Source organism: Panthera onca, chromosome D2, assembly GCF_046562875.1.
Source record: "Panthera onca isolate mPanOnc1 chromosome D2, mPanOnc1 haplotype 2, whole genome shotgun sequence".
Lineage (NCBI taxonomy): Eukaryota > Metazoa > Chordata > Mammalia > Carnivora > Felidae > Panthera > Panthera onca.
The window spans coordinates 57,376,665-57,398,181 of NC_138349.1; the positions used below are offsets into that span (position 1 = coordinate 57,376,665).

Here is a 21,517-nt window from a genome sequence, read left to right on the forward strand (position 1 = left end):
TCTATTTTTTTTAAAGAATCATTCATTGCTTTCAGTATTTTTAATATGACTAGTAACTGGAACATACCTCACAAGTGATTGTGACCCATGGTGGGACATGACATCATGACTAAGAACCAATACTCCCATCCATCACTTGCTGCCCCACCCCCACCCCCAACTGCAACAGAAGTCACCAGAGTGGCAGCCAGCTCTTGAAAGGCTGAGGATGTTGACCTCTAAACTGGATTTACTAGAAGCCCACCCTGAGAGGGCCTACTAAGTCAGCATTCCCCTGCTCTGTGACACTTGGCCCACAGTGAATGGACTTTGTAACCATCTCTGAATCACTTCCAAAGCCACCACTAGACCTTATGTCACCTTATGGTAATTAGAAAAAGGTACCTCTCCTTTCCACTTGTTGGGAACTTGCCCTGTGTTTTGTTTTTGTTCTAGTCAGACACTGCACTGACCTCTGATGGAGAGTTGTAATAAAAATACAAAGCTGTACTGTCTATGATATGAACATAGTACCCTCCCCCAGAGCTGGTAATGTCGTACACAGCACAACATGCATAAATACACACATCTGCCCTCCTCACCTCTGTTTGCCAGGGTTCAAAGACCCCTCATCCACCTTCTTGTCATATTGCGTCCGGATGTCATCTATGCAGCCATTATCTCCAAACCCTCCCCACTCGGTGTTAATGCACATCTTCCCTTCGTCTCCTTCCACCAGCTCGATGTTCTTCATCTCCTCCATGTAGCACATGTTGCTGCCTGTTCCTAGAAGGAATCATGAAGGGACTTTAGTCTTCAAAAGACATCACCAAGTCCTAAAGAAGCAGAGGAGCACAGTGGATGGGAATTTAGGCTTGGAGTCAGATATGACTGGGTATGAGTTCCAGCTTAACGCTCATCACTAGGCGACCGTAGACAAGTATCTCATCTTTTAGGGGTCCAATTTCTTCATCTGTAAAAAGGAAATAACACCTGCCTTATAGATTTGTTATAAAGGAAAAAATGAGATGGTGTTCACAAGCTTCCTCCACATAGTAAGCATCCAGGAAAGGGGTCCCTGAGATAACACCATCCTCCTTCTCCTCATCACCGTCATCATCGCATCACATCATCATCCTCTTCCTCATCATCACTGTAAGCTATAGGCACACAAAGTGAGCTCCCAAGTAGTCACAGTTAGCAGCCAGAGCTAGAAGGGACCATGAGGAATTATCTAGTCTTAGAAAAGTAAACATTGGCATCCATAGGCCACCTTCTTTCTCCTTTGCTCATGACGTGGTCTCAGAACTATTCTCAGAGCAACAGCCCAGGCAGCGACTATATTCAATCAAGCAAGTCTCACCCCTTTGTCCTCCTAATTCTAGCCTGGCCCCTCCCACAGATGAGGAAACTCAAGTCCAGACAGAAGGAGTAACCCGCCCACAGTCACAAAATGGTTAAGAGTTTCTGGGAGATGAAACTCTTGGCTGGCACTGAAGGCATCTCACTCTACCCCCTCTCCTTGTTCTAGCCACTGTTCACATTCAGGGAGTCCAGACAACCAACTGGAACAACTTTCCCGGATTCTGTCATTAGTAACCTGTGCCTGTCACTTGATGCCTATCATCTCCATCTTCATCTGTTTAAACCCCTTCCCTTCACCAATTGGAGTCATCCCCTTGAAATCCACCCTTCTGCTTAATCACTGCTGGACTTCTCCCAAAGGTCCCTAAAATACCTATATTATATGCCAGGCCACTCCCTTCTCTTCTCTTATACCTCTCTTCTTCTTTCCAACTCTTCCCCACCCTGTGCACCCTGACAGCCAGAAGAGGTCAGATAACAGAGGAGATGTACGTTGGAGCCTCATGAAAATCTAGCTCCTTCAGCCCTAGGCCCACATGATCCAACTATGGTCTCTTTCCACCCAGGATAATTTGCCTCAAGGCCCTATTTTGAAAATCGCTTCTTTCTATGCCATTCTCCTTCCTCAACAAAAGGGCAACGTTGGCTAAGGACCCTTAAGGAGAAAGATATTAAGTAAAGATTTAGAAAGTAGGAGACCTGGAATCCTAATCTTAACTTCATCTCTGCCTTGGTCAAAGCTGGCTTTAGACTTGCTGTGTAATGGAAAAATGGTCCCTGTGCACTTCCCTACGTTAAAAGGAAACCACCAGGGAGTCCCGGGTGGCTCAGTTGGTTAAGCATCTGACTTTGGTTCAGGTCGTGACCTCACAGAGATCTCACAGAGTCCTCATCGGGCTCTGCACTGACAGCTCAGAGCCTGGAGCCTGCTTCAGATTGTCTGTCTCCTTCTCTCTCTGCCCCTCCCCTGCTTATGTGCTCTCTCTGTCAAAAATAAAGAAACATTTAAAACAACTAAATAAATAAAAGGAAACCACCAAAAGATGAGATGATGAGAGCAGGCTAATGGGACATGCCTGACCACTTACCTGCAATCAGGCCAATCTCACAATTAGGATCTTCATATCCACAGGTCATCATAGTCCCCACTGTGTCATTCACGATCGCAACTATGTCCAGGTCAAACTCCTGCAAAGGAAGCAGCCATATTGTAAGTAGGATGTACAAGCCAAACAGGCTCAGGAGGGCCACATCAGCTCAAGGTGGGGCGGGGTTGGGGGGGGAGGGGGTGCGGCAGAGGCTGGAGTCACAGGGCTCAGCACAGGATGGCAGAGTAAAGGGACCTGGGAGAAAGGGCAAGGTGAGACATGAGCCTTAACACCATAACATACATTTCTCCTCTTGATGGCTTCCCTGAGCATGTCCACCACATCTTCCCCTTCACAGTCAGTGGCCTTGAAGCCTTTGGTCCACTCAATGAGTGTTCCCTGAAGGAAAGAAGAAGAAGTTCATTTGAGCAATAATAGTTTGCTGGGACCACTGCACAATCTCAACATCCAATAGATTCGAAGTGCTGGGGTCGGCTGCTAGTCCAAACCATGTGCTTTTGACTGTTCCATCTCTGCAGCCTATCACTGGGCCCAGAGCATGATGCCCAGACAAGGTCCACTGCCAAGGGGAACAACTGCAGCAGCTTGTATTTATCAAGGGTCAACTCCTGTTCCCTGGCCATGACCTCACAGAACAAAGGCCTGGATCACAGGGATTCTATTTCTAATTTAACCAAGGACCGATTAAGATGTGATTAAAGGGGCGCCTGGGTGGCTCAGTGGGTTGAGCGTCGGACTTCGCCTCAGGTCATGATCTCACAGTTCGTGAGTTCAAGACCCACGTCAGGCTCTGTGCTGACAGCTCAGAGCCTGGAGCCTGCTTCGGATTCTGTGTCCCCCTCTCTCTCCGCCCCACCCCTGCTTGTGCTCTGTCTCTCTGTCTTTCAAAAATGAATAAACATAAAAAAAATTTTTTTAAAGATGTGACTAAAGATAAATGCTACAAAATGTCCATCAAAGCATGGTTCCACAGTGAAAAACTAGAGGCATCCTATCATTACAATATACATCTATTATCTTGTACATTGATATAGGAAACGTTAAACAGTCATAAAAAATCATGCTGTAAGAGAACATTGAATGTTAGAGAAAAATGTTCACCATACACTGTAAACACACGTTAAACAAATACAGATGCTGAATTATACTATCATTCTTTTAAAAACCACACACACATGGGGCGCCTGGGAAGCTGGGCTCCCTTGTTCCTTTCCTGGTGGATGTACGTAGAACACTAGAGATTCACTAGAGATTTGAAAAAAAAAATCGCTCTTTCTTATTAGTTGCAGTTACAAAAAATACTATTTTTTAGAAATCATTCTTTTTTCTCCCCCCCATCAGTGGCTTTGCTCCCAGCTATCAGTTGGTCTCCTCCTGCCTCTTAATTGTGTATCCATGAACTTGTCAGAACTTCCGAGAGGCTGAGAGGCCAAGTGTCCTGGGTCAGGAGGAGTGGCTGTGTCTTGGTGCTCATGGACCATTCAGGACTTTGGACAGCTGCATGTGGCTGCCTTCCCCATCGGTGATTGATTGACTGATTCATTCATTCATTCACTATTTATTCACTTATTTATTTATTTATGAGAGAAAGAGAGTATGAGCAGAGGAGGGGCAGAGAGAGAGGGAGAGAGAGAATCCGAAGCAGGCTCTGTGCTGCCAGAACAGAGCCTGATGTAGGACTCGAACCTGTGAACCGTGAGATCACAACCTAAGCTGAAATCAAGAGTTGGATGCTCAACCAACTGAGCCACCTAGGCACCCCAGTGTTTTAATTTTTAATGGCAGCAGTCATACTGCAATGTGTTGCCTTTGTAAAAAAAAATTAGAGTGTTACTGATAAGGACAAAGTCCCCTTTAACTTTCCATCCCCCCAATCTGAGAGATAATTAGACCTTTCCAGGTCAGTTAATATGGATGTCCCACATTCCTTCCCTGAGCAGAATATTCCTCAAGTATAATTGCATAGAAATAAAAAATACCTATAGAATAAGTACTATTTTTAATCTCCATTTTTCAAATGAGGAAACCAGAGAGGTTAAGTAATTTGCCTAAGGTCACACAGTCAGTAAGTGGAGAAGCCAAGATCCAACGTGGTTCCACACCCATGCTCTTAACTATTGTGCTCTGCTGCCTCCCCGTTAGGTAGGAAATATCTGTGAAGCACTCAGAGCATAGTCCACCACAGAGGAAGCACTGTGTGTGTGCCTGTTAAATAAAAATCAAGTAATTAAGTCCATATGACTGATAGGCTGTAGTTTACTTAGTCATCCTCCATTGCCATTTGAATTATTTCTAATGTTTCGTTATAAAAAAGGAGTGCTGTAGTGAACATCCTTGTTCGTTCCTTCTTGGCACATGTTTGAGAAATAGAGTCTTGAGAAATGGGTCTTCCGGCCTTAGCATTCTGGCATTTTTAATTTTAAGAGAGTCAGCCATATTACCGGATAACACAACCTCTTGAACCCCTCTCTCCTCATTCTCTGAATAATTCGGGTGGGAAGGCGCTGCTGACGTGCATGTTTCCACGCTGTTCTCAGAGCCCCGAAGAGCTCTGCCTCAGTTTGATTTTGTACTGACCAATCAGATAAGGCCTGCATGGCTCAACTTTCTCATATGAGAAATGAAATAGGATAGAAAATGGAGTGTAACGCATACAGTAAGAATACTGTTTCTTGATTTTTTGGTTTTAATTATATAGATGTAGGTGTGCTGTGCATTTTAACCAAAATGGTTCAACGACACGGTTCCAGGTCCTGGTCTCCCCAAGGGTGAAGTGTAAGAGCCTGGGCTCTCAGGCCAGTATCACCAGTGTTTATAGATGTGGCAATTTGGACAAGTCACCTACCTCTCTGTGCTTCTGATTTTCCTAACCACAACAAGGTGATTAAAAATAGTATGCATACATACAATGAGATATCACTGAGTTTAAAAAAGGATGGAAATTGTGACACATGCTACAACATGTATGAATCTCGAGGACATTATAGCTAAGTGGAATAAGCCAGTCACAAACAGACGAATACAGTATGATTCCACTTAGATGGGGTGCCCGAAATAGTCCAACTCATAGAGACAGGAAGTAGACTAGATGTTAGGAGGGACTGGGGGAGGGGTAACTGGGGAATTATTACTTAATGGGTATAGAGTTTCAGTTTGGGGAGATAAAAAAGTTTGGAAGATGGATAGCGGTGATGGTTTCATGGCAACGGGAATGTACTTAATGCCACAGAACCGCACACTTAAAAGTGGTTAAAGTGGTCAATTTTGTGTGATATCTATTTTACTACAATTAAAGAAATGGCACAAAACAAAACAAAAATAGTACGTACATCATGGGGACGTTGAGTGGATTAGATGAAATCTTAACAAATCTTTGGTGTCATTCTTATTATCATTGTCATGAGCTCTCTGGTTGACTTGTGTTGACCAGACTTCTCCCCATAAATTCAAAAGTGGTGCTCTCCTCTCCGCCAGCCCTGTAAGTAAGCCTGTCAGAGAGCACACGTGCTCCCTCTCCATGAGCTGGTGAATGGGGTTTTTGGGGTGTTTTTTTTTTAATGTTTATTTATTTTTGAGAGAGAGAGAAAGAGAGACAGAGCATGAGCGGGGGAGGGCAGAGAGAGAGGGAGACACAGAATCCGAAGCAGGCTCCAGGCGCCGAGCCATCAGCACGGAGCCCGACACAGGACTCAAACTTGTGAACCGCAAGATCATGACCTGAGCTGAACTCAGTCGCTCCACCCACTGAGCCACCCAGGCGCCCCCGGAGAATGGCGTTTTTATCCCAGAATTCCAAGAAAGCCTTGGTGATACACGTTTCTAAATTATTATAATGATTTATTAAAACTGTTATCCATGATGTCCTTCATTGTCAACTAAGTAAGTGTTTGTGTGATAAATTCTTTCTCCGATTCTAGTATCAGGAAGGAAATACACTTCTGATGCACCAGTAAACTTTCATTCAACAGATAACACCCTGCAGCCTACCGTGTCTCCCTGTTTACACTGGCCGCCCAGGAGTTCACAGGCATTATTACTACTTAAAAGTTATAACTGGCTTTAACTGGTCATTACCTCTCTCCATCTCTCCATAATATGATTTAACCTCCCATTTAACAGCTCTCTTACACATGTGTCCCTTTACTGTATACTGCCCTAAATCTCTTGTGAACTTCAATCCAAAAAATAACAGTGGGGCCACATGGCTGGCTCAGTCAGGAGAGCGTGTCACTATTGAGAATAGAAGTTATTTAAAAAAAAAAAAATGAAAAAATCTTTAAAACAAAAAAATACCAATGAAAATGGAACATAATGAATAGAAAATATTAGTAGAAAACATAATCAGGTTCTTGATTATGTTTCCCCAGCTGCCCTGAACCTGAGACCCTTAAAAGAGGAAATAAACGTTGACTCAGAGGTACGCTGAGGTTCCCTGGTGGAAGAAAGAAGCCCACCGGGCTGTCTGTAAGCCTGCGGGGCTGTCTTACCTTGTCAATGCTCGTCTGCCTGCAGGGAAATGAGAATGTGAAGCCCAGGGGCAGCTGGGCTCCCTTGAGGCCCATGTAGTCCAGGAAGTCAGCGATGCACTGCACAATGTGGTCAAACAGCTGCAGGGAAAGAGTGGCAGTCAGGCCAGGCCAGCAGGGACACAGGGTGGCAGGCTGGCCCCTCGGGCACAGAACTCCCCCGCCCGGCGCTCACCTCCTCGCCGGTGCCCTGCATGATCTCCAAGGGGATGGCGAAGATCTTGTTGTACATTCGCACCGACCTCCGTCCACTTCTGATCTTTACCAGGAGGACCCGGAAGTTGGTTCCCCCCAGATCCAGGGCAAGGAACTTGCCTTTCTCTGTGGTGGAGAAAGTTGGAGCTGCCTTCCACCAGCGTCCACAGAACAGGGGCTCACGTGGAGGCATTGAGAGGAAGAGGAGACACCAAAATACAGCCGACTCAGAGCCTTTTCCCTTGGGGCTCTCGAGCCAGAGGAGTGTGGCCGTCACCAAGCACAGCGTCAGAGCACTGGGCAGGCGCTTTGAGGCTGACTGAGGCCGCCTGCTTTTCTCGGTATCTGCTAAAGGCCACACTTGATACTTATGCTCAAGGAGCCTCTGAGGGTGAATCCAGGCCAGGCTACACTGACTGCAATGAACTCTGGAGGGTGTTTCCATCCTGTCTCTGTGGCCTAGAGGGAGTGTTCATGAAATGATTCTTCCTGCCCCCTGCTCTTCTCATTCCTGGATTCCCACACCTGCACGTGACCAATAAGAAGCCATGTCAAGTCCGACCCCCATTACCATCCAGGGCCAATAGTATCTCTCATTTCTCCTGACGTTGAAGAGCACCAGAGTCTGTTCTGTGTGACCTTGCAACTTGCCCTCTGCCTCTTCTCACTCCGTTCTGGCCACACCGGTCATTCTATTGTTTCCCGAATTTGCCGAAGGCATCACTCCCAGCCAGCTTTCTGACCCCTTATCCTGCTCTATTTTTCTTCATAGCATCTGCTGCTACATGGCCCTTGTTTATTGTTTACTAAATGTTCATGGCTTTTGCTTATTGTCTGCCAGCCCAACAGAACGTAAGCTCCACAGGGGTAGGGACCGTGTTTTCCTCCCTGCTCTCTGGCCACGCCTGGACCAGAGCCCGACCTATCATAGGTACTTAGTGAAATTGTGAAAAATGAAGGCAGAAGGAGTAAAGAGATCAAAGAATGAACACTTGAACAGTGTCTTTTACTGCTCCTATTTTTTCTCCCCACATAGACTCGAAGGATATTAGCGCTGGAAAAGATCTCTGTTGCTGTGAGACCCAAGGTGCAGATGTGTGGCTTTGAGTATGTCATCTGACCTCTCCGAGTCTCCGAATTGTCAGCAATAAAATGGGAATCATTTTTTCACTACATCACTTACGAAGTGGTTGTGAGGAGGAAATGAGATGAGAGATTCCAAAGAAAATCACAAGACAAAAAGCATTTTACAAACGTCATTGTTTCCATGTAAGGCTACTGAGGTTCAAAGAGGTGAAGTGACTTGTCTAAAGAACTCACCCCACTTCTTGTCTAAAGACAAGAAGCCACTTGTCTAAAGTGGCTCCTCTGGGCTGAGCACAGGGAAAGGGTCAGAAAGCAATGAGAGAGAGAGAGAGAGGAGTAACCAAGCCCCCGGAGAAGAGAGAGAGAGAGAGAGAAGCAGGCAGAAGACAAGCCAGACAACTCCAAGTGTCCAGATGGCAGCTCCCAGGGACAACACCTGGGTCTTCTGTTCGCCAACAGCGTGGGGTACACTCTGTGTCCTCGACTACATAGACACACACATGTGACCTAACTTAGGTATTCTTCCGTTGCAAATGCCTTGGATCAACCAAGGCAAATAGATTCAGAAGGAGTACCGACCTTCTACCCTACTCCCCCTCCCTCCATTACAGACACGACTCCAAGGCTTTTAAAACAAAACAACCTAACTGGGTTTGAGGAGTTTTGGAGAGCTCTGTGCATGGCCCACCTGTACCATCTGGCATCCCGCAAACGTAGGTGGGCAGCATCTTGACCGTGGCCAGCAGGTGGGTGTCTCTTTTCAGCCCGTACTCGAATTCAGTCCGCATCTTGCCCTGCACAGCCTTAAGTTGCTCTTGAGTCAGCTGGAACAAAGCCAGCACCTTGTCAATCTGCTTCCGTTGGGTCTGCACACGGGAGGCCACCGCTGTCACCATGGCAGCCCCCTTGGTGCTTCCACTCTCCGACAAGAGGAAGCGGACATCACAGTTCGGAACCAGTTTCCTCACCACCTTGTGCAGGCGTTTTGGGTATCTGAAGGCAGGGGTGATGGCAAAATATGTAATAATCATAAAGGCCCATGCCTGGTCAATGGGAAGAGACCCAGGTGTAGCAGTGGAGTGGGGTCCTGGGGAGCCTTGCGGAGCTGGGTTCACCTCTTTAGTTGCCAGATGGTGGGAGGGTAAGGAGATGACTGGGGGGAGGGGCTAGGGCAGCTAGGGTAGCAGAAGGGACACTTGGAGGCTCAAAGAAGTGGCTGTTATTTTTAAGTTTATTGAGAGTGAGAGAGAGCACAAGAGGGGAAGGGGCAGAGAGAGAGGGTGGTACAGAATCCGAAGCAGGCTCCAGGCTCTGAGCTGTCAGCACAGAGCCCGACGGGGGGCTCGAACCCACGAACCATGAGATCGTGACCAGAGCCAAAGTCAGACACTTGACTGACTGAGCCACCCGGGTGCACCCCAAGAAATGGCTATTTTATCATTAATATTTCAATCAGTAGGGCATGTCCACAAGACTGTATTGGCTGAGCATCATCTCTGTCCAAACGGGAAGGGTTCTTTCCCCAGCTCTTTCCAGTGTGTAATCACCTGACTTCCAATACCATCTCTATTAGCCAGAGGGACTCTCACACTTCCCCCTTCTAGGAAATTCTCACTTCTCTGTGTTTTCTTACCAGTATCCTTCCTGTGAACCTGGCACCCTCTGCCATTCTGATTTTTCCTCATATATAACTGAGTGTATATTACTTTCCAATCTTACCAGATAGTAGGTACTTGATAATAACATAGATAGATGGACAGATGGATAAACACATGAATGGATGCCCTTCTAGTCAGGCAACTGGGTTTAGCAAAATATTTTTCTTTTCTTTTCTTTTCTTTTCTTTTCTTTTTTTTTTCTTTTTTTCTTTTTGAGAGAGAGAGAGAGCATGCGCATGCACTGCAAGCAGGAGAGGGGCAGAGAGTGAGAGAGAATCCTAGAACCCAATGCAGGACTCAATCTCACAACCGTGAGATCATGACCTGAGCCAAAATCAAAGGTCCGATGTCTAGCGGACTGAGCCACCCAGGCGCCCCAGAATATTTAAGAATGATCCCCCAAGGCAACCCAGCCAGCTAGATGAATATAGTCTCTCTTTCCTCTGTAAACTCAGAACCAACAGGACGTGGTTGGTGCCAGCAACACGGAGAAGCAGCAGAGTTTAGAGAGAACCCTGGGACTCTGCTCTGGGGAGACACATTGTGAGGGATGCAGGCTGGCAGGCGGCACTCACTGAGGATGTATCTTGTAGACCGTGCCATCCATGCCCACGGTGGTCCGGAGCCGCACCAGCTTCTTGTTCTCCCGGAGGCGTGTCAGGATGGCTGCCAGGGCCGCTGCACAGAGATTGGCTGAACGGAAGGACACGATGGTGCAGACGTGCTGAACTGCGATGCAGTCGGCCTCCGAAGGCTCCAGGCCCAGATCTGTCAGGATCTCTCTTGTATTGGCCAGGCCTTCTTTATACCTGGCCAGGGAAATAGGAGTGAGAAGACCACACTTCTCCATCCCATGAGAGTCCCCTTAGAGAACCACATTTCCCACCTTGCAGGAGTGGGAAAATAAATAAGCTGGCACCTAGTAATAGAATAACGATAACAATATCAACAATGATCATAGCAGCCACCGTTTACTGAGCCCTCACTATATGCCAGGCACTTGTCTACAGATTTGACACATATTAACACAACCCTCACAACAATCCTGGGGGAAGTACTAGCATTGCCCTATTGTACAGAGAGAGACCTGAGGCATAGAGAGGGTAACTTGCCCACAGTCGCATAGCCAGGAATTGCAAGGGTCAGGATCTGAACTCAGGCAGTTAGATCACGAGCTCACCCTTTTAACCACCCTGTACTATTCTGCCTTTCACAGAAACGCAGTCCCTGCTATGCTGTGCACAAAATCAGACTCTAGGAGTCAGATGCCACTCTGCTGAGCTCAGAATCTAAACTGATTATGAAGCTCAGGGCAATGCTGGGGTTTCTAAGCCTGGGGAACAGGACCCTGAGTGGACTGGTTTCAGCCGCCTTCACCAGCCCTGTCTCCATTGCAGGGACCTCTGTGTGAGGTCTCTCATCACCAAAGCCAAAGTCAGTCTCCAACAGTACCAGGTAGAGAAGGTTCTTGCTGTAGCAGGAGTTCTTACCTTAAGATTCCATGCATGGGAATCTTTAATGGGCCCAAGAATGCCCTAATAGTGTAAGCAAAATTGAGTACAAATGTACATTTTTATGGTAAAAGGTCCAGAACTTGAATTAGACCCTCAAACAGGTCTGTGGCCCTAAAAAGGTTGTAAGTGACCACTTTAGGGAGGAAGAAGGCAGGAAAAGAAAGGAGTTGACCTCCAACCACAGAATCCCTGGCTGATGAAACCAACAAGAAGCCACACTTGAGCCATGGTAGGCATCGCCGACTCACCCGAAGCTGGGTCCAGGTCCGAAGTTGTCCTGGTGAAGATCTGGACAGATCTGGTCCCTTCAGCTGGACCACTACCATGATCATACCACGCCTTGGCTCCCCACTCTAACCTTCTGCAGAGTCAAGGTGAAAAGGACCCAGCCAGCCACTTACTTCTCCATGGCAGCCACATGCCGTGTTTCAATCTTGCCCTTAGTGTGGAGAGCAGAGGATTTCTTGCCGCCAAACAGGAGGCCTGCCTTGGCCATCTTCAGCAAGATGATCCTAACAAGTTCACCCAGGTACAGGCCGCTGATCATCTTCTCAAACCTACAATTTGGTGAACAGATCAGTAGCAGCAACACCTTTAGTTACGCAGCATCCTTCCCAATGCTCATGAGCTATGGCCCATGGTCAAGAGCAGGAGTAACAGAAAGACAACTCCATGGGTCAGGAGGCCTCAGTCCCCATCCCAGCCCGGGGTGCCCTTGGGAGCTCACTTATTCTCTCTGGGATGCATTCTCTTCATCTATAAAAGGAGGGGGGGGGGGCGCACCTGGGTGTCTCGGTCAGTTAAGCGTCCAACTTCAGCTCAGGTCATGATCTCGCGGTTCACGGGTTCAAGCCCCACATGGGGCTCTACGCTGAAAGCTCAGAGCCTGGAGCCTGCTTCGGATTCTGTGTCTCCCTCTCTCTCTGCTCCTCCCCCACTTGCACTCTGTCTCTCTCTCAAAAATAAACATTTTTTAAAAATTTATAAAAGGAGAGAACTATGCTAGAGGAGACCTAATATTCCTTCCTTCTCACAAAGTGCTTGACTCCAAGGATCTTTATCACAAATCACCCCTGGCCACAGGAGTAGCATTCTCATATTAGGTATAAGGAATCTTGACTTCATGGACTTCAGGTGATCCTAAGATCACCAACCATGGCATGACAAATCCAAATTTCAGACACTTCCAATTCCTATACCATGCTTTTGTCCCAGAGAGAAAGATGCTGTGTCTGTAGAACCAGAGAGGTTCCACAATAGTGTGGATGACATATCCCACCAGGCTACCTACACCTTGACTTTGAATTTGTACCCAACAAGCAATTACTAATTGTTTCCCAGGGAAAAAACTAAATATAATTTTTATTCTCCAAGATAATGGACACAAAATCAAGGACAACCTGTTTTCTAATCAACTTTACCTATTTCGTTATAAAACCTCTTAGAACATTGCAGAAGCAGAAGACAGTCAAAAGAAATCCTGGTTGGGTTTGGGGGATGAAATTTGTTTTAAGTGAGATGGAGAGAGTGAGGACGACAAAGTCCAAAAAATGGGTCCCACTTTCATGGGCCATGACTGCTCTGTGCCACCAGTGAAACAGGTATGTGCTGGGGAGCAGGTACGTCCAAAGCAGAAATTTGTTTTCCAGGTATGCGGTTCTAGTGTTTGAATCATTTCTAGGAGGGACTCAAAATATTTATTCATCAGAGCTTCTTGGGAAAATGGCTGGGACTCGAAAAATTCCCGATGAGCCTGGAACATCTCACCGGGCCAGAAAAAATAAGGAAGTACTTCAAGAGTGATGGGAGCACATCGTTAAGGACACAGGGGACCAGTTTGGAGAAGCTTCCATTGGTCATGTCCAAAAATATTTGAGCATCAAAATAAATAATGATAAGAAGAACCCTCCATTAAATAATTAAAAAAAAAGAATCCATGAGTTCATATTAGTATAAACAAATAAATGGAGGAGATAGGAAAGCTGTTATTTACAGTAAAATAACAACTAATAAACATGGAGGGAATAATAGATTTGGAAATTCATCAATGGATGCTAAAAGTAAAGAGTGAAAGTTTAATGAGAAAGGATATTTACATAGCCTCAAAGCAGGCTTCACCAGATATGTATTCTTCACCAGATATGTATTCTTTACAGAAGGAATAACAATAACCTTCTGGTAGAGAAACCTTTGCATATCCCCTTAGCCGAGTGATTCGAGGTAGCATCACATGTGATGGAACACACAGCATGTGCTTCCAGATGTGATGCACTGAAGAGGAAACATCGTCCCCTCTGTGATATTCCTGCCAAAAATACACCACCTGAATCTAATCATGAGGAAACATCAGGAAAATACAATTGAGGGACATTCTGTAAAATATATGGCTTATATGTCTTAAGATCATAAAAAACTAGGAGACACTACAGAAGATTTCCAGATTAAAGGAAGCTAAAAACAACAGCAACAAGATGTAAAGTGTGAGCCTGAACTTCGTCTCTTTTATAAGGGACATTAATGGGGCAGCTAATGAATTTTGAATAAGTTCTATAAGTTAGATTAAGTATTTATTTCCTAATTTTGATAATTATACTTTGATTATGTGAGACAATACACTTGTTTGCAAATAATACATTTTGAAGTATTTAGGACTAAAGGGATACTGTTTGCAACTTAGTCTCAAATGGTTCAGAAAAATAATTCTATTTAGACATTTTGTATATATGTGTATGTATATACATGTACACAGAAACAGAGAGAGAATATTAGTACTTAAGGAGTCTGGGTGAAGGGGAATTTTGTACCATTTTTGTAACTTCTCTGTAAGTTTGAAATTATTCAATTTTTTTTAAAGAAAGGCTTTTCAGGAGCTCCTGGGTGGCTCAGTCAGGTAAGCGACCGACTCTTGATTTTGGCTCAGGTCATGATTTCACAGTTCGTGGGATCGAGACCCACAACGGGTTCTACACTGACAGCAACAAGCCTGCTTGTGATTCTCATTCTCTCACTCTCTCTATCCCTACCACGCTCATGCTCGCTCTCTCTCTCTCTCTCTCTCTCAAAATAAACAAATAAACTTTTTAAAAAACTATTCTTTCACTTTGAAAGGAAAAAAACTAACAAAACAAAACAAAAAAAGAAAAAAAATTTAATGTTTATTTATTATTTTTGAGAGAGAGAGAGAGAGAGAGAGAGAGAGAGAGAGAGAGAATCTGAAGCAGGCTCCAGGCTCCGAGCTGTCAGCACAGAGCCTGACGCAGGGCTTGAACCCATGAACCATGAGATCATGACCTGAGCCAAAGTCGGATGTGTAACTGACTGAGCCACCCAGGTGCCCCACAAAAAAAAAAAAAATTATCTAAAAAATGTCTTTTTGTCTAAGAAACACTTCATGAGCTGCAACAGTGTGTAAGGCACTCTGCTTGTTAAGGCAAGCTCTGGGAGCTCAGCATGCAGGCAGAGCTAGGGCAGACTCCCAATAGTTACTCCACTGGTGAGTGTGGGATGAGAGTTGGGAAAGACCCCCAGGTGCTATGATCAGGCCTCTGAGAAAGTGGGGTGACAGGGGAGCCCTGGAAACACCAGTGAGGGACTTGCCTGAGTCCTGCTCCCTTGGCCACATCGGTCTGCTCTATGGCCCCTCGTCCGAACGCACCAAGAGGGCAGGACCCGAGTCCCTGGGTTCACTGCGTATCTCCCCTGCCTCACACATATGTGCTCAGGAAATACGGACTGAAATTGAATCAGGATTATGACCTAGGGGGCATCACTCCATTTCCTTGCCTTCACTTTCCACAGGTGTCCAATGAAACTGAAACACAAGCCTCGCCTCGCAGAATCATTGTGGCAGGAAACTAGTCACATCTAGAAAATCTGCCGGGTATAAGGTGTACCTGAGGGACTGGCAATTTACTGTAAATTCCGAGGCCCCGATTTAGAGCACACGAGGGGACTCACAGCTGCTTCCCAGGGTTGAGAGAGCCAAGGTCCAGCTCCCGGTCGAACTCGGTGCGGATGTCTTCCAGAGCCCCGTCGTCCCCAAAGGCCCCCCACTCCGTATTGATGCACATCCTGCCCTCGTCGCCTTCCACCAGGTCAATGTTGCTCATGTCCTCCATGTAGCACGCGTTGGTGCCAGTGCCTGAACAAGGGATCAGAGCGAATACGCAAAGACGGAAGGGCTCCCAGCTGGGCAAAGACAGAGAGAACTCTTAACTGCCTGAGAGTCCTCTGAATGTACCACAAAGTGCTTTTGATCCACTTCCCGGGCCTGGTTCTCACTGAGGGAACAGCTTTGGCAAGCCTGGAGTTCATGAGGAATAAAGCTGATGCGCCAAGTCTACACTTCTCAGATGTTAATGGTTTGCTGTCATGAATGGGGTCGATTGTGAAGAAGTCCCTGATGAATATGCATGAGAGCTGACAAAGCACATTTACAAAGAGGAGGATGAGTTAACCTAACCTTGGAAATTAAAAAAAAAAAAAATCACTAACCTACTGTTAATTTTTTTAATCCTTTCTCTAAGCTACTTAGCGTCTTCTCTATTTGATACTAAAAATATTCTGTACTCACGGCCTGCCACAAATTGTTCCTGGCATAAGCTATATCCTTATCTTTGACAGTGATCAGCTATGACATAAGAAAGCAACATTCCATTATTCAAACACAAAATCACTCCAAGGAGATTCCTCAAACACTACAATACTGGGAGTGACTACAAAAGGGCACAATCTGTTTGGGACCTACTGGGCTGATGAAAATGTTCTACAGTTGGATTGTGGGGATGGTTAGGAAACTCAAAATTTACTAAAGATCATTGAATTGTATCCCTTAAATGAGAGGATTTTTACGGCTCAATAAAGCTGCTTAGAAAAAAAATTTTTTTAAAGGATCTCCCCCTACCTGATGCTCTGGTCTGAGGATTTTAAAGCCAACATGAGAAATAAGAAATGAGAGAAGCAGAATGTAAAACAGTACCTAGAGTAAGCTTTTCTAAGAAAAGTGTGGACTCTGTTTAGGCGTGGCTCCCAGTCTGCAGGGTGCCACACGTTGTCACCAAGACACGGTGACAGCGGTTAGAAGATGTGACTGGCAAGCGCCCATCCCATTCTGAGCTGAGGGCTCCGGAAATGGGAAGGCAGATCAAGCCGCTTGGGTGCAAAGATCCTGCCCTTTGGGATCCTGCCCAAAGAGAGAGCAATTCAGAAAACTCTCCCCAGTAGTGGTAACGGAACGGGGAGGTGGCAGGAAATGTTCAAGAACAGTCGATAAATCTAATGCATTTGGTTTTATTGTCCCCCATACTGCCTTCTCACGGCCAGTGTCTGGCAGACTCCCTCCCAGCTCAGGTGTCGAGAACCACCCACCGGGCACCTTCGTGGTGCTGCGACGTCCCTGGTCCAGGCCCCCACCATGTCTCGCCCACACAGGAGATAGAGTGACCTCTTGGCTGGTCACCTTGCTTCCATTCTTGCCCCAGGAGCCAATTCTCTTTGGCTGACACGGCAGCCAAAATGAGCTTTTTAAAAACGCACACTCCATTTACCCATTCCCCACCCAAATCCTCCAGTGCCTTCCTGCCTCCCCTCGGAGCAAAAGCCAAAGACCTTATGGTAACTCTGTCCTGTGTCCCACGCGATCTGCCCAGTCCCGTCCACTCCCTCTGACCTGAATAGCCTATGACTCTCAGACTTCACTCACTTTGGTGCAGCCCCCATTCAGCTTTTTAGGGTCCTCGAGCATCCCAGACGCAATCCCACCTCAGAGGCCATAGGTTTCCTCTTTCCTTCGCAGCGACTCTCTTCCTCTCGATCTCCACTTTGCTCCTTCCTCCTCATCACCAAGGTCCCTGCTCAAATGTCACCCCTCACCGCCACCTGCAGTTCTATTACTCGTTTATACCTTTCAGGCCTTCCCCCCACTTGCCCACTGAAAGCTCAGGAACCTCCGAGTATTAACTCACCACTGAAAACCCAATAGAGCATGGGGCCTACCACACAAAAGGCATGCAGGAAATACTCGTTGAATGAACACATGGATGGATGGATGGATGGATGGATGGATGGATGGATGCATGTTTTAATTTTCCATTTCCCTATGTTACTTCTCATAAATAGGAAGTGTCAGCACCCTTCCACAGAATTTACTCGGTTGGCTAAAACTAAGCCCCAGACCGATCCCTTTTCCCAACCCGGAGAATCAAGTCAAATTGAGTTACCAATGATGACACCAACTTCACAGTAGGGATCATCATAGGCGCACGTCATCATGGTCCCCACGGTGTCATTGACCAAGGCCAGGATGTCCACGTCTATGTCCTGCTTGAACACAAGTCCCAAAGGACATCAGTGGATGAGAAGGAGGCATTATCCCTTTATCTTTCCCCACGGAGGAAGCGAAAGCGGTGAAGGTGACCGAGACAATTACTAGACCCTGCCTGCTGGGCCTGCCTGGAAGAAACAAGGCCTCTATCAAGGTTCCGGGATCTAGAAAAGAGGAATGGCAGTCGGGAGCTAAAGAGTGGAACCCATGCTCCTGCCTTATGGGTGAAGGTCTCCATGCAATGAAATATGAGTGACAGACCACCAGGACTGCAGTCTTGATCTGAGAAACACCAAAGAAAGCATATTTATTCTGGGACCCAAGTCCTCCCCCACAGGGACAGCTTAACCAGACTCAGCCAAGTCCTCTCCGTGGGCAGCACTAGGGACATCCCATCTGGGTTTCCCATGTTGGCAAGTCAACTTGGGTTATTACCTTATGGTTCCCCCAAGGTTTGGGGGGACATTTTAAAGTAAAACGAAACAATAAGAGAAAAACACAAGATACAAGAGATTGTGACTGCATGTTTAAAGAGAAAAAAGACTGGAAGGGTATACATTAAAATATTCCTCGTTGTCAGGATAACAAATAATTTGGGTTTATTTGTATGCGTTTCGGCTCAGCAAGGAGCATGTCTTCAGGTATTTAGATTATTATAAAATTTACTCAACGAATAAAGATAGCCCATGAACAGACAGTGGAAAACAGAAGAGACAGCCAGACTGGAAAGAAAGCAGTCTTTTAAGCTCAGAGAGGAATGGTGGGGCTAGAGCATCACACATGCATAGGGGCTAACCAAGACCCTCTGAGGGGGTTGGGCCACCTTCCAACAGCAATTGGACCCAGCTCACCAACTGGAACCAAGGCTCACCAATGGGCTCATCCAAACTGGTCACAATTGGTCACATCTACAGTGAGACCTTCCCTAAGATCCATCCCATCTCTGATCCCCCCTCTGGGGCAGGCAGAGTAGGAGACCCCACCTCGAGAGAACTGGGCTGGGACTGGTAAATTCCTCACCTTGTGTTTTTTTATAGCTTTGGCCAGACAATCCACCACATCAGTGTCTTGAACTCCACGTGCCTTAAACTTCTTGGTCCATGAAAGCAGGATGCCCTGGGAGAAGATTTCAGAGCCAGTGAAAATGAGGAAGGTGCTCAGTTCTGAAAACGAGGGGCAGATATTTCATGCATCAAGTGCAGCCCCATGGCTTTCTCTTCTTTTAGCTGAACCCCCCCCCTCAATTCTTTCAGCATTCCTTCGGAGGGTTTTCCGAATAATCTAAACATCTTTATTTCATGTGAGCAGTTTGAAATAGCACACACGGGGCCAGAAAGAACAACTGCTCAGGAGTCAGAACACTTGGACTCACAAGATATTAGACAAGTCATTTAACCCCTCCGAGCCTCAGTTTACTCGTCTGTGAAGTGGAGAAACGTCATATCCTGCCTCGGCCCCAGGAATGCTCTGACGGAAAGGCCTGGCATATGGTAGATAAACATTGTGTGTGCAGAATATGTGGTCTGCCAGGTCCATGAAACAGAACCGGCATGGTGTTACCTGGCAGGACTCCTTTGGGAACTTAATTTCAACTTAGAAAAATGGTTCTCTATTTGCATGATCAATTAGTTGCTTAAAATTGGTGTTTCCCAGAGCACCTCACTGGCTCAGCTGGTAGAGCGTGCAACTCTTGATCTCAGTCAGGGTCATGAGTTCAAGTCCCATGTTGGGTGTAGAGATTACTTAAAAATTAAAATAGATAGATAGATATTTTTAGTGTTTATTTATTTTTGAGAGAGAGCTTGAGCGGGAGAGGAGCAGAAAGATGGGAACAGAGGATCTCCAGCGGACTCCTCCCTGACAAGCAGTGAGCCAGATGTGGGGCTCAAACTCACAAACTGAACTGTGAGATCATGACCTGAGCCGAAGTCGGATGCTCAACTGACTGAGACACTCAGGTGCCCCCAAGATAGAACCTTTTTTACAAAATTGTTGTTTCCCAAGAGTTTTGTGAAATAGCAAATAATCGGAATGTTTTAGACTTAGAATTTTGGAGACAAGTGATTTGCCCGCAGTCAAAAGCAGCTGAGCCAAAATTCATAAACTCCCCGACCACACCCTCCCAATCCCTTCAGTTTATGGATAAAGAAGCTGGCATTTTTTAGAGAGGAAGGAAACTGCTCTAGAGATAGCACAGTGAGTGAAGGGTCCAACTGGAATGCGGTTGTCAGAATCCTGAGCGGCCACCGGGTCTTTTCCCCTGCACCACAGCGCCACCTAGTGGCATCTCTCCCTAACTTCTGCCGTCACTGGTTACGGAAACAGCCTTGCTTCATGGGATAGAATAAAAGAATGTAGGGTGGCATCCCCCCAAAAAGTGTACTGGAGACATGTGAAACTTATTGAGGGCAGGGCGTATGAAGGTGTGGGGAATAAATGCTTGTGATATATAGTTAAGTGGAAAAAAGGTACATACAATTATATTTTCTAAAACTATGCATATGGCAATAACATCAGTGTTGAAAATAGACATGGCTGGAAGGGAAACCAACCATTCAAGGAGCGGGGGTATCTCTGAGAGTTGGGATTGGAGGTGATTTCTGTTTTCTTCTTTAAACTTTTCAATTCCTACCCTCATCTCTCTCTCTTCTACATTGAAAAGTATTACCATTTTATCATTAGAAACACATACACAAACAAAGAAATTTCTCTCTAGCTAAGACTTTTCTGTTCCCTCACTTAAAAAACAACAAAATAAAACAACCACAGCAAAGTGACCGCCCCTCTTAATTCCCAGGCTCTTATTTTCTTTAATCATTTTTTAGTTGCACAAAGAAGCCTCCCTGGCCACCCCATTCTCAGGAAGGCTTTCCCTTCCCGCCTCCTTCTGCACTCAGTTTGCCAGACCCCACCTTCTCCAAGAGCCCTTATTTTAGTGCCACAAAACCTATGTCCGCAGCAGAACCATGATTAAATAGCTGTGCCCACACTGAGTTATTACCAGTGCATTTCCTGTGCCTCAAGTTTTTCTACTTTTCTTTAGGCTTCACTGAAAGGCAGTTGGGGGGGCGGGGAACTTTATAAAATACAAGTATTCAATTAGACTTTGATGAGAAAAACCAGTTTTCCCTTCCTCAATATAATCAAGCACTCTTCCCAAGTTTAAGTGTTACCTGAAAATCCTTACTGGGGAAATGACACAAAATGGGTCAAAATGCTTCCAGGCACCTGCTGCCATTTTAAACAAAGTTCTAGAGCTATGTCTCTGAAAAGAGTGGGTGGGGGCTTGTGAGCTTGGCCTGTGTGGCCTTGGGCAAGTCTCTTAACATCTCTGAGCAGCAGCTTTTCTCACATATGAAATGATCATATCTACTTCATATGATTGCTTGGGGAATTTAATGAGATAATACACATAAAGAGTTCAGCACAGTATAAGATACGCTGCCGAAATCTGAGGTACAGTGCCATTAATATTATTATTATTATTATTATTATTATTATTACTACTACATAAAGATGCAGGCAGGGATTTGACTTAGATAAATGCCAAAATCCCAGATAAACAAACTATACATTCACCACCAGTTATCAAGAAAATATACAAGTTTGGTTTTCAAACTCAAATGAACTCCAACAGAGCTCAAGAAGTCTCTTCCTTCTTCCTGGGGTCTCCCTTTCTGAGCTCAAATAAAAGGTGCTTAACTATTTGGTGAATCTGATCTCAAATCTGGAGGCCTAATTTCCAACGACTCCTCCTCCCCCT

General features: G+C 45.9%; 1 protein-coding gene across 1 annotated transcript in view; it reads right to left on the reverse strand.

The window, feature by feature from the left end:
- HKDC1 (hexokinase domain containing 1) overlaps positions 1-21,517 on the reverse strand; it is a 49,452-nt gene that overhangs the window by 13,134 nt on the left and 14,801 nt on the right. Inside the window, exons 5-15 of the mRNA XM_060642555.3 lie at positions 18,775-18,870; positions 17,651-17,750; positions 15,390-15,573; positions 11,834-11,989; positions 10,494-10,727; positions 8,949-9,253; positions 7,155-7,300; positions 6,941-7,060; positions 2,736-2,831; positions 2,433-2,532; positions 582-765 (exon numbers count right to left, since the gene is read on the reverse strand). Coding sequence (XP_060498538.1) covers positions 582-765; positions 2,433-2,532; positions 2,736-2,831; positions 6,941-7,060; positions 7,155-7,300; positions 8,949-9,253; positions 10,494-10,727; positions 11,834-11,989; positions 15,390-15,573; positions 17,651-17,750; positions 18,775-18,870 — 1,721 coding nt within the window. The remainder of the gene's footprint in view (positions 1-581; positions 766-2,432; positions 2,533-2,735; positions 2,832-6,940; positions 7,061-7,154; positions 7,301-8,948; positions 9,254-10,493; positions 10,728-11,833; positions 11,990-15,389; positions 15,574-17,650; positions 17,751-18,774; positions 18,871-21,517) is intronic.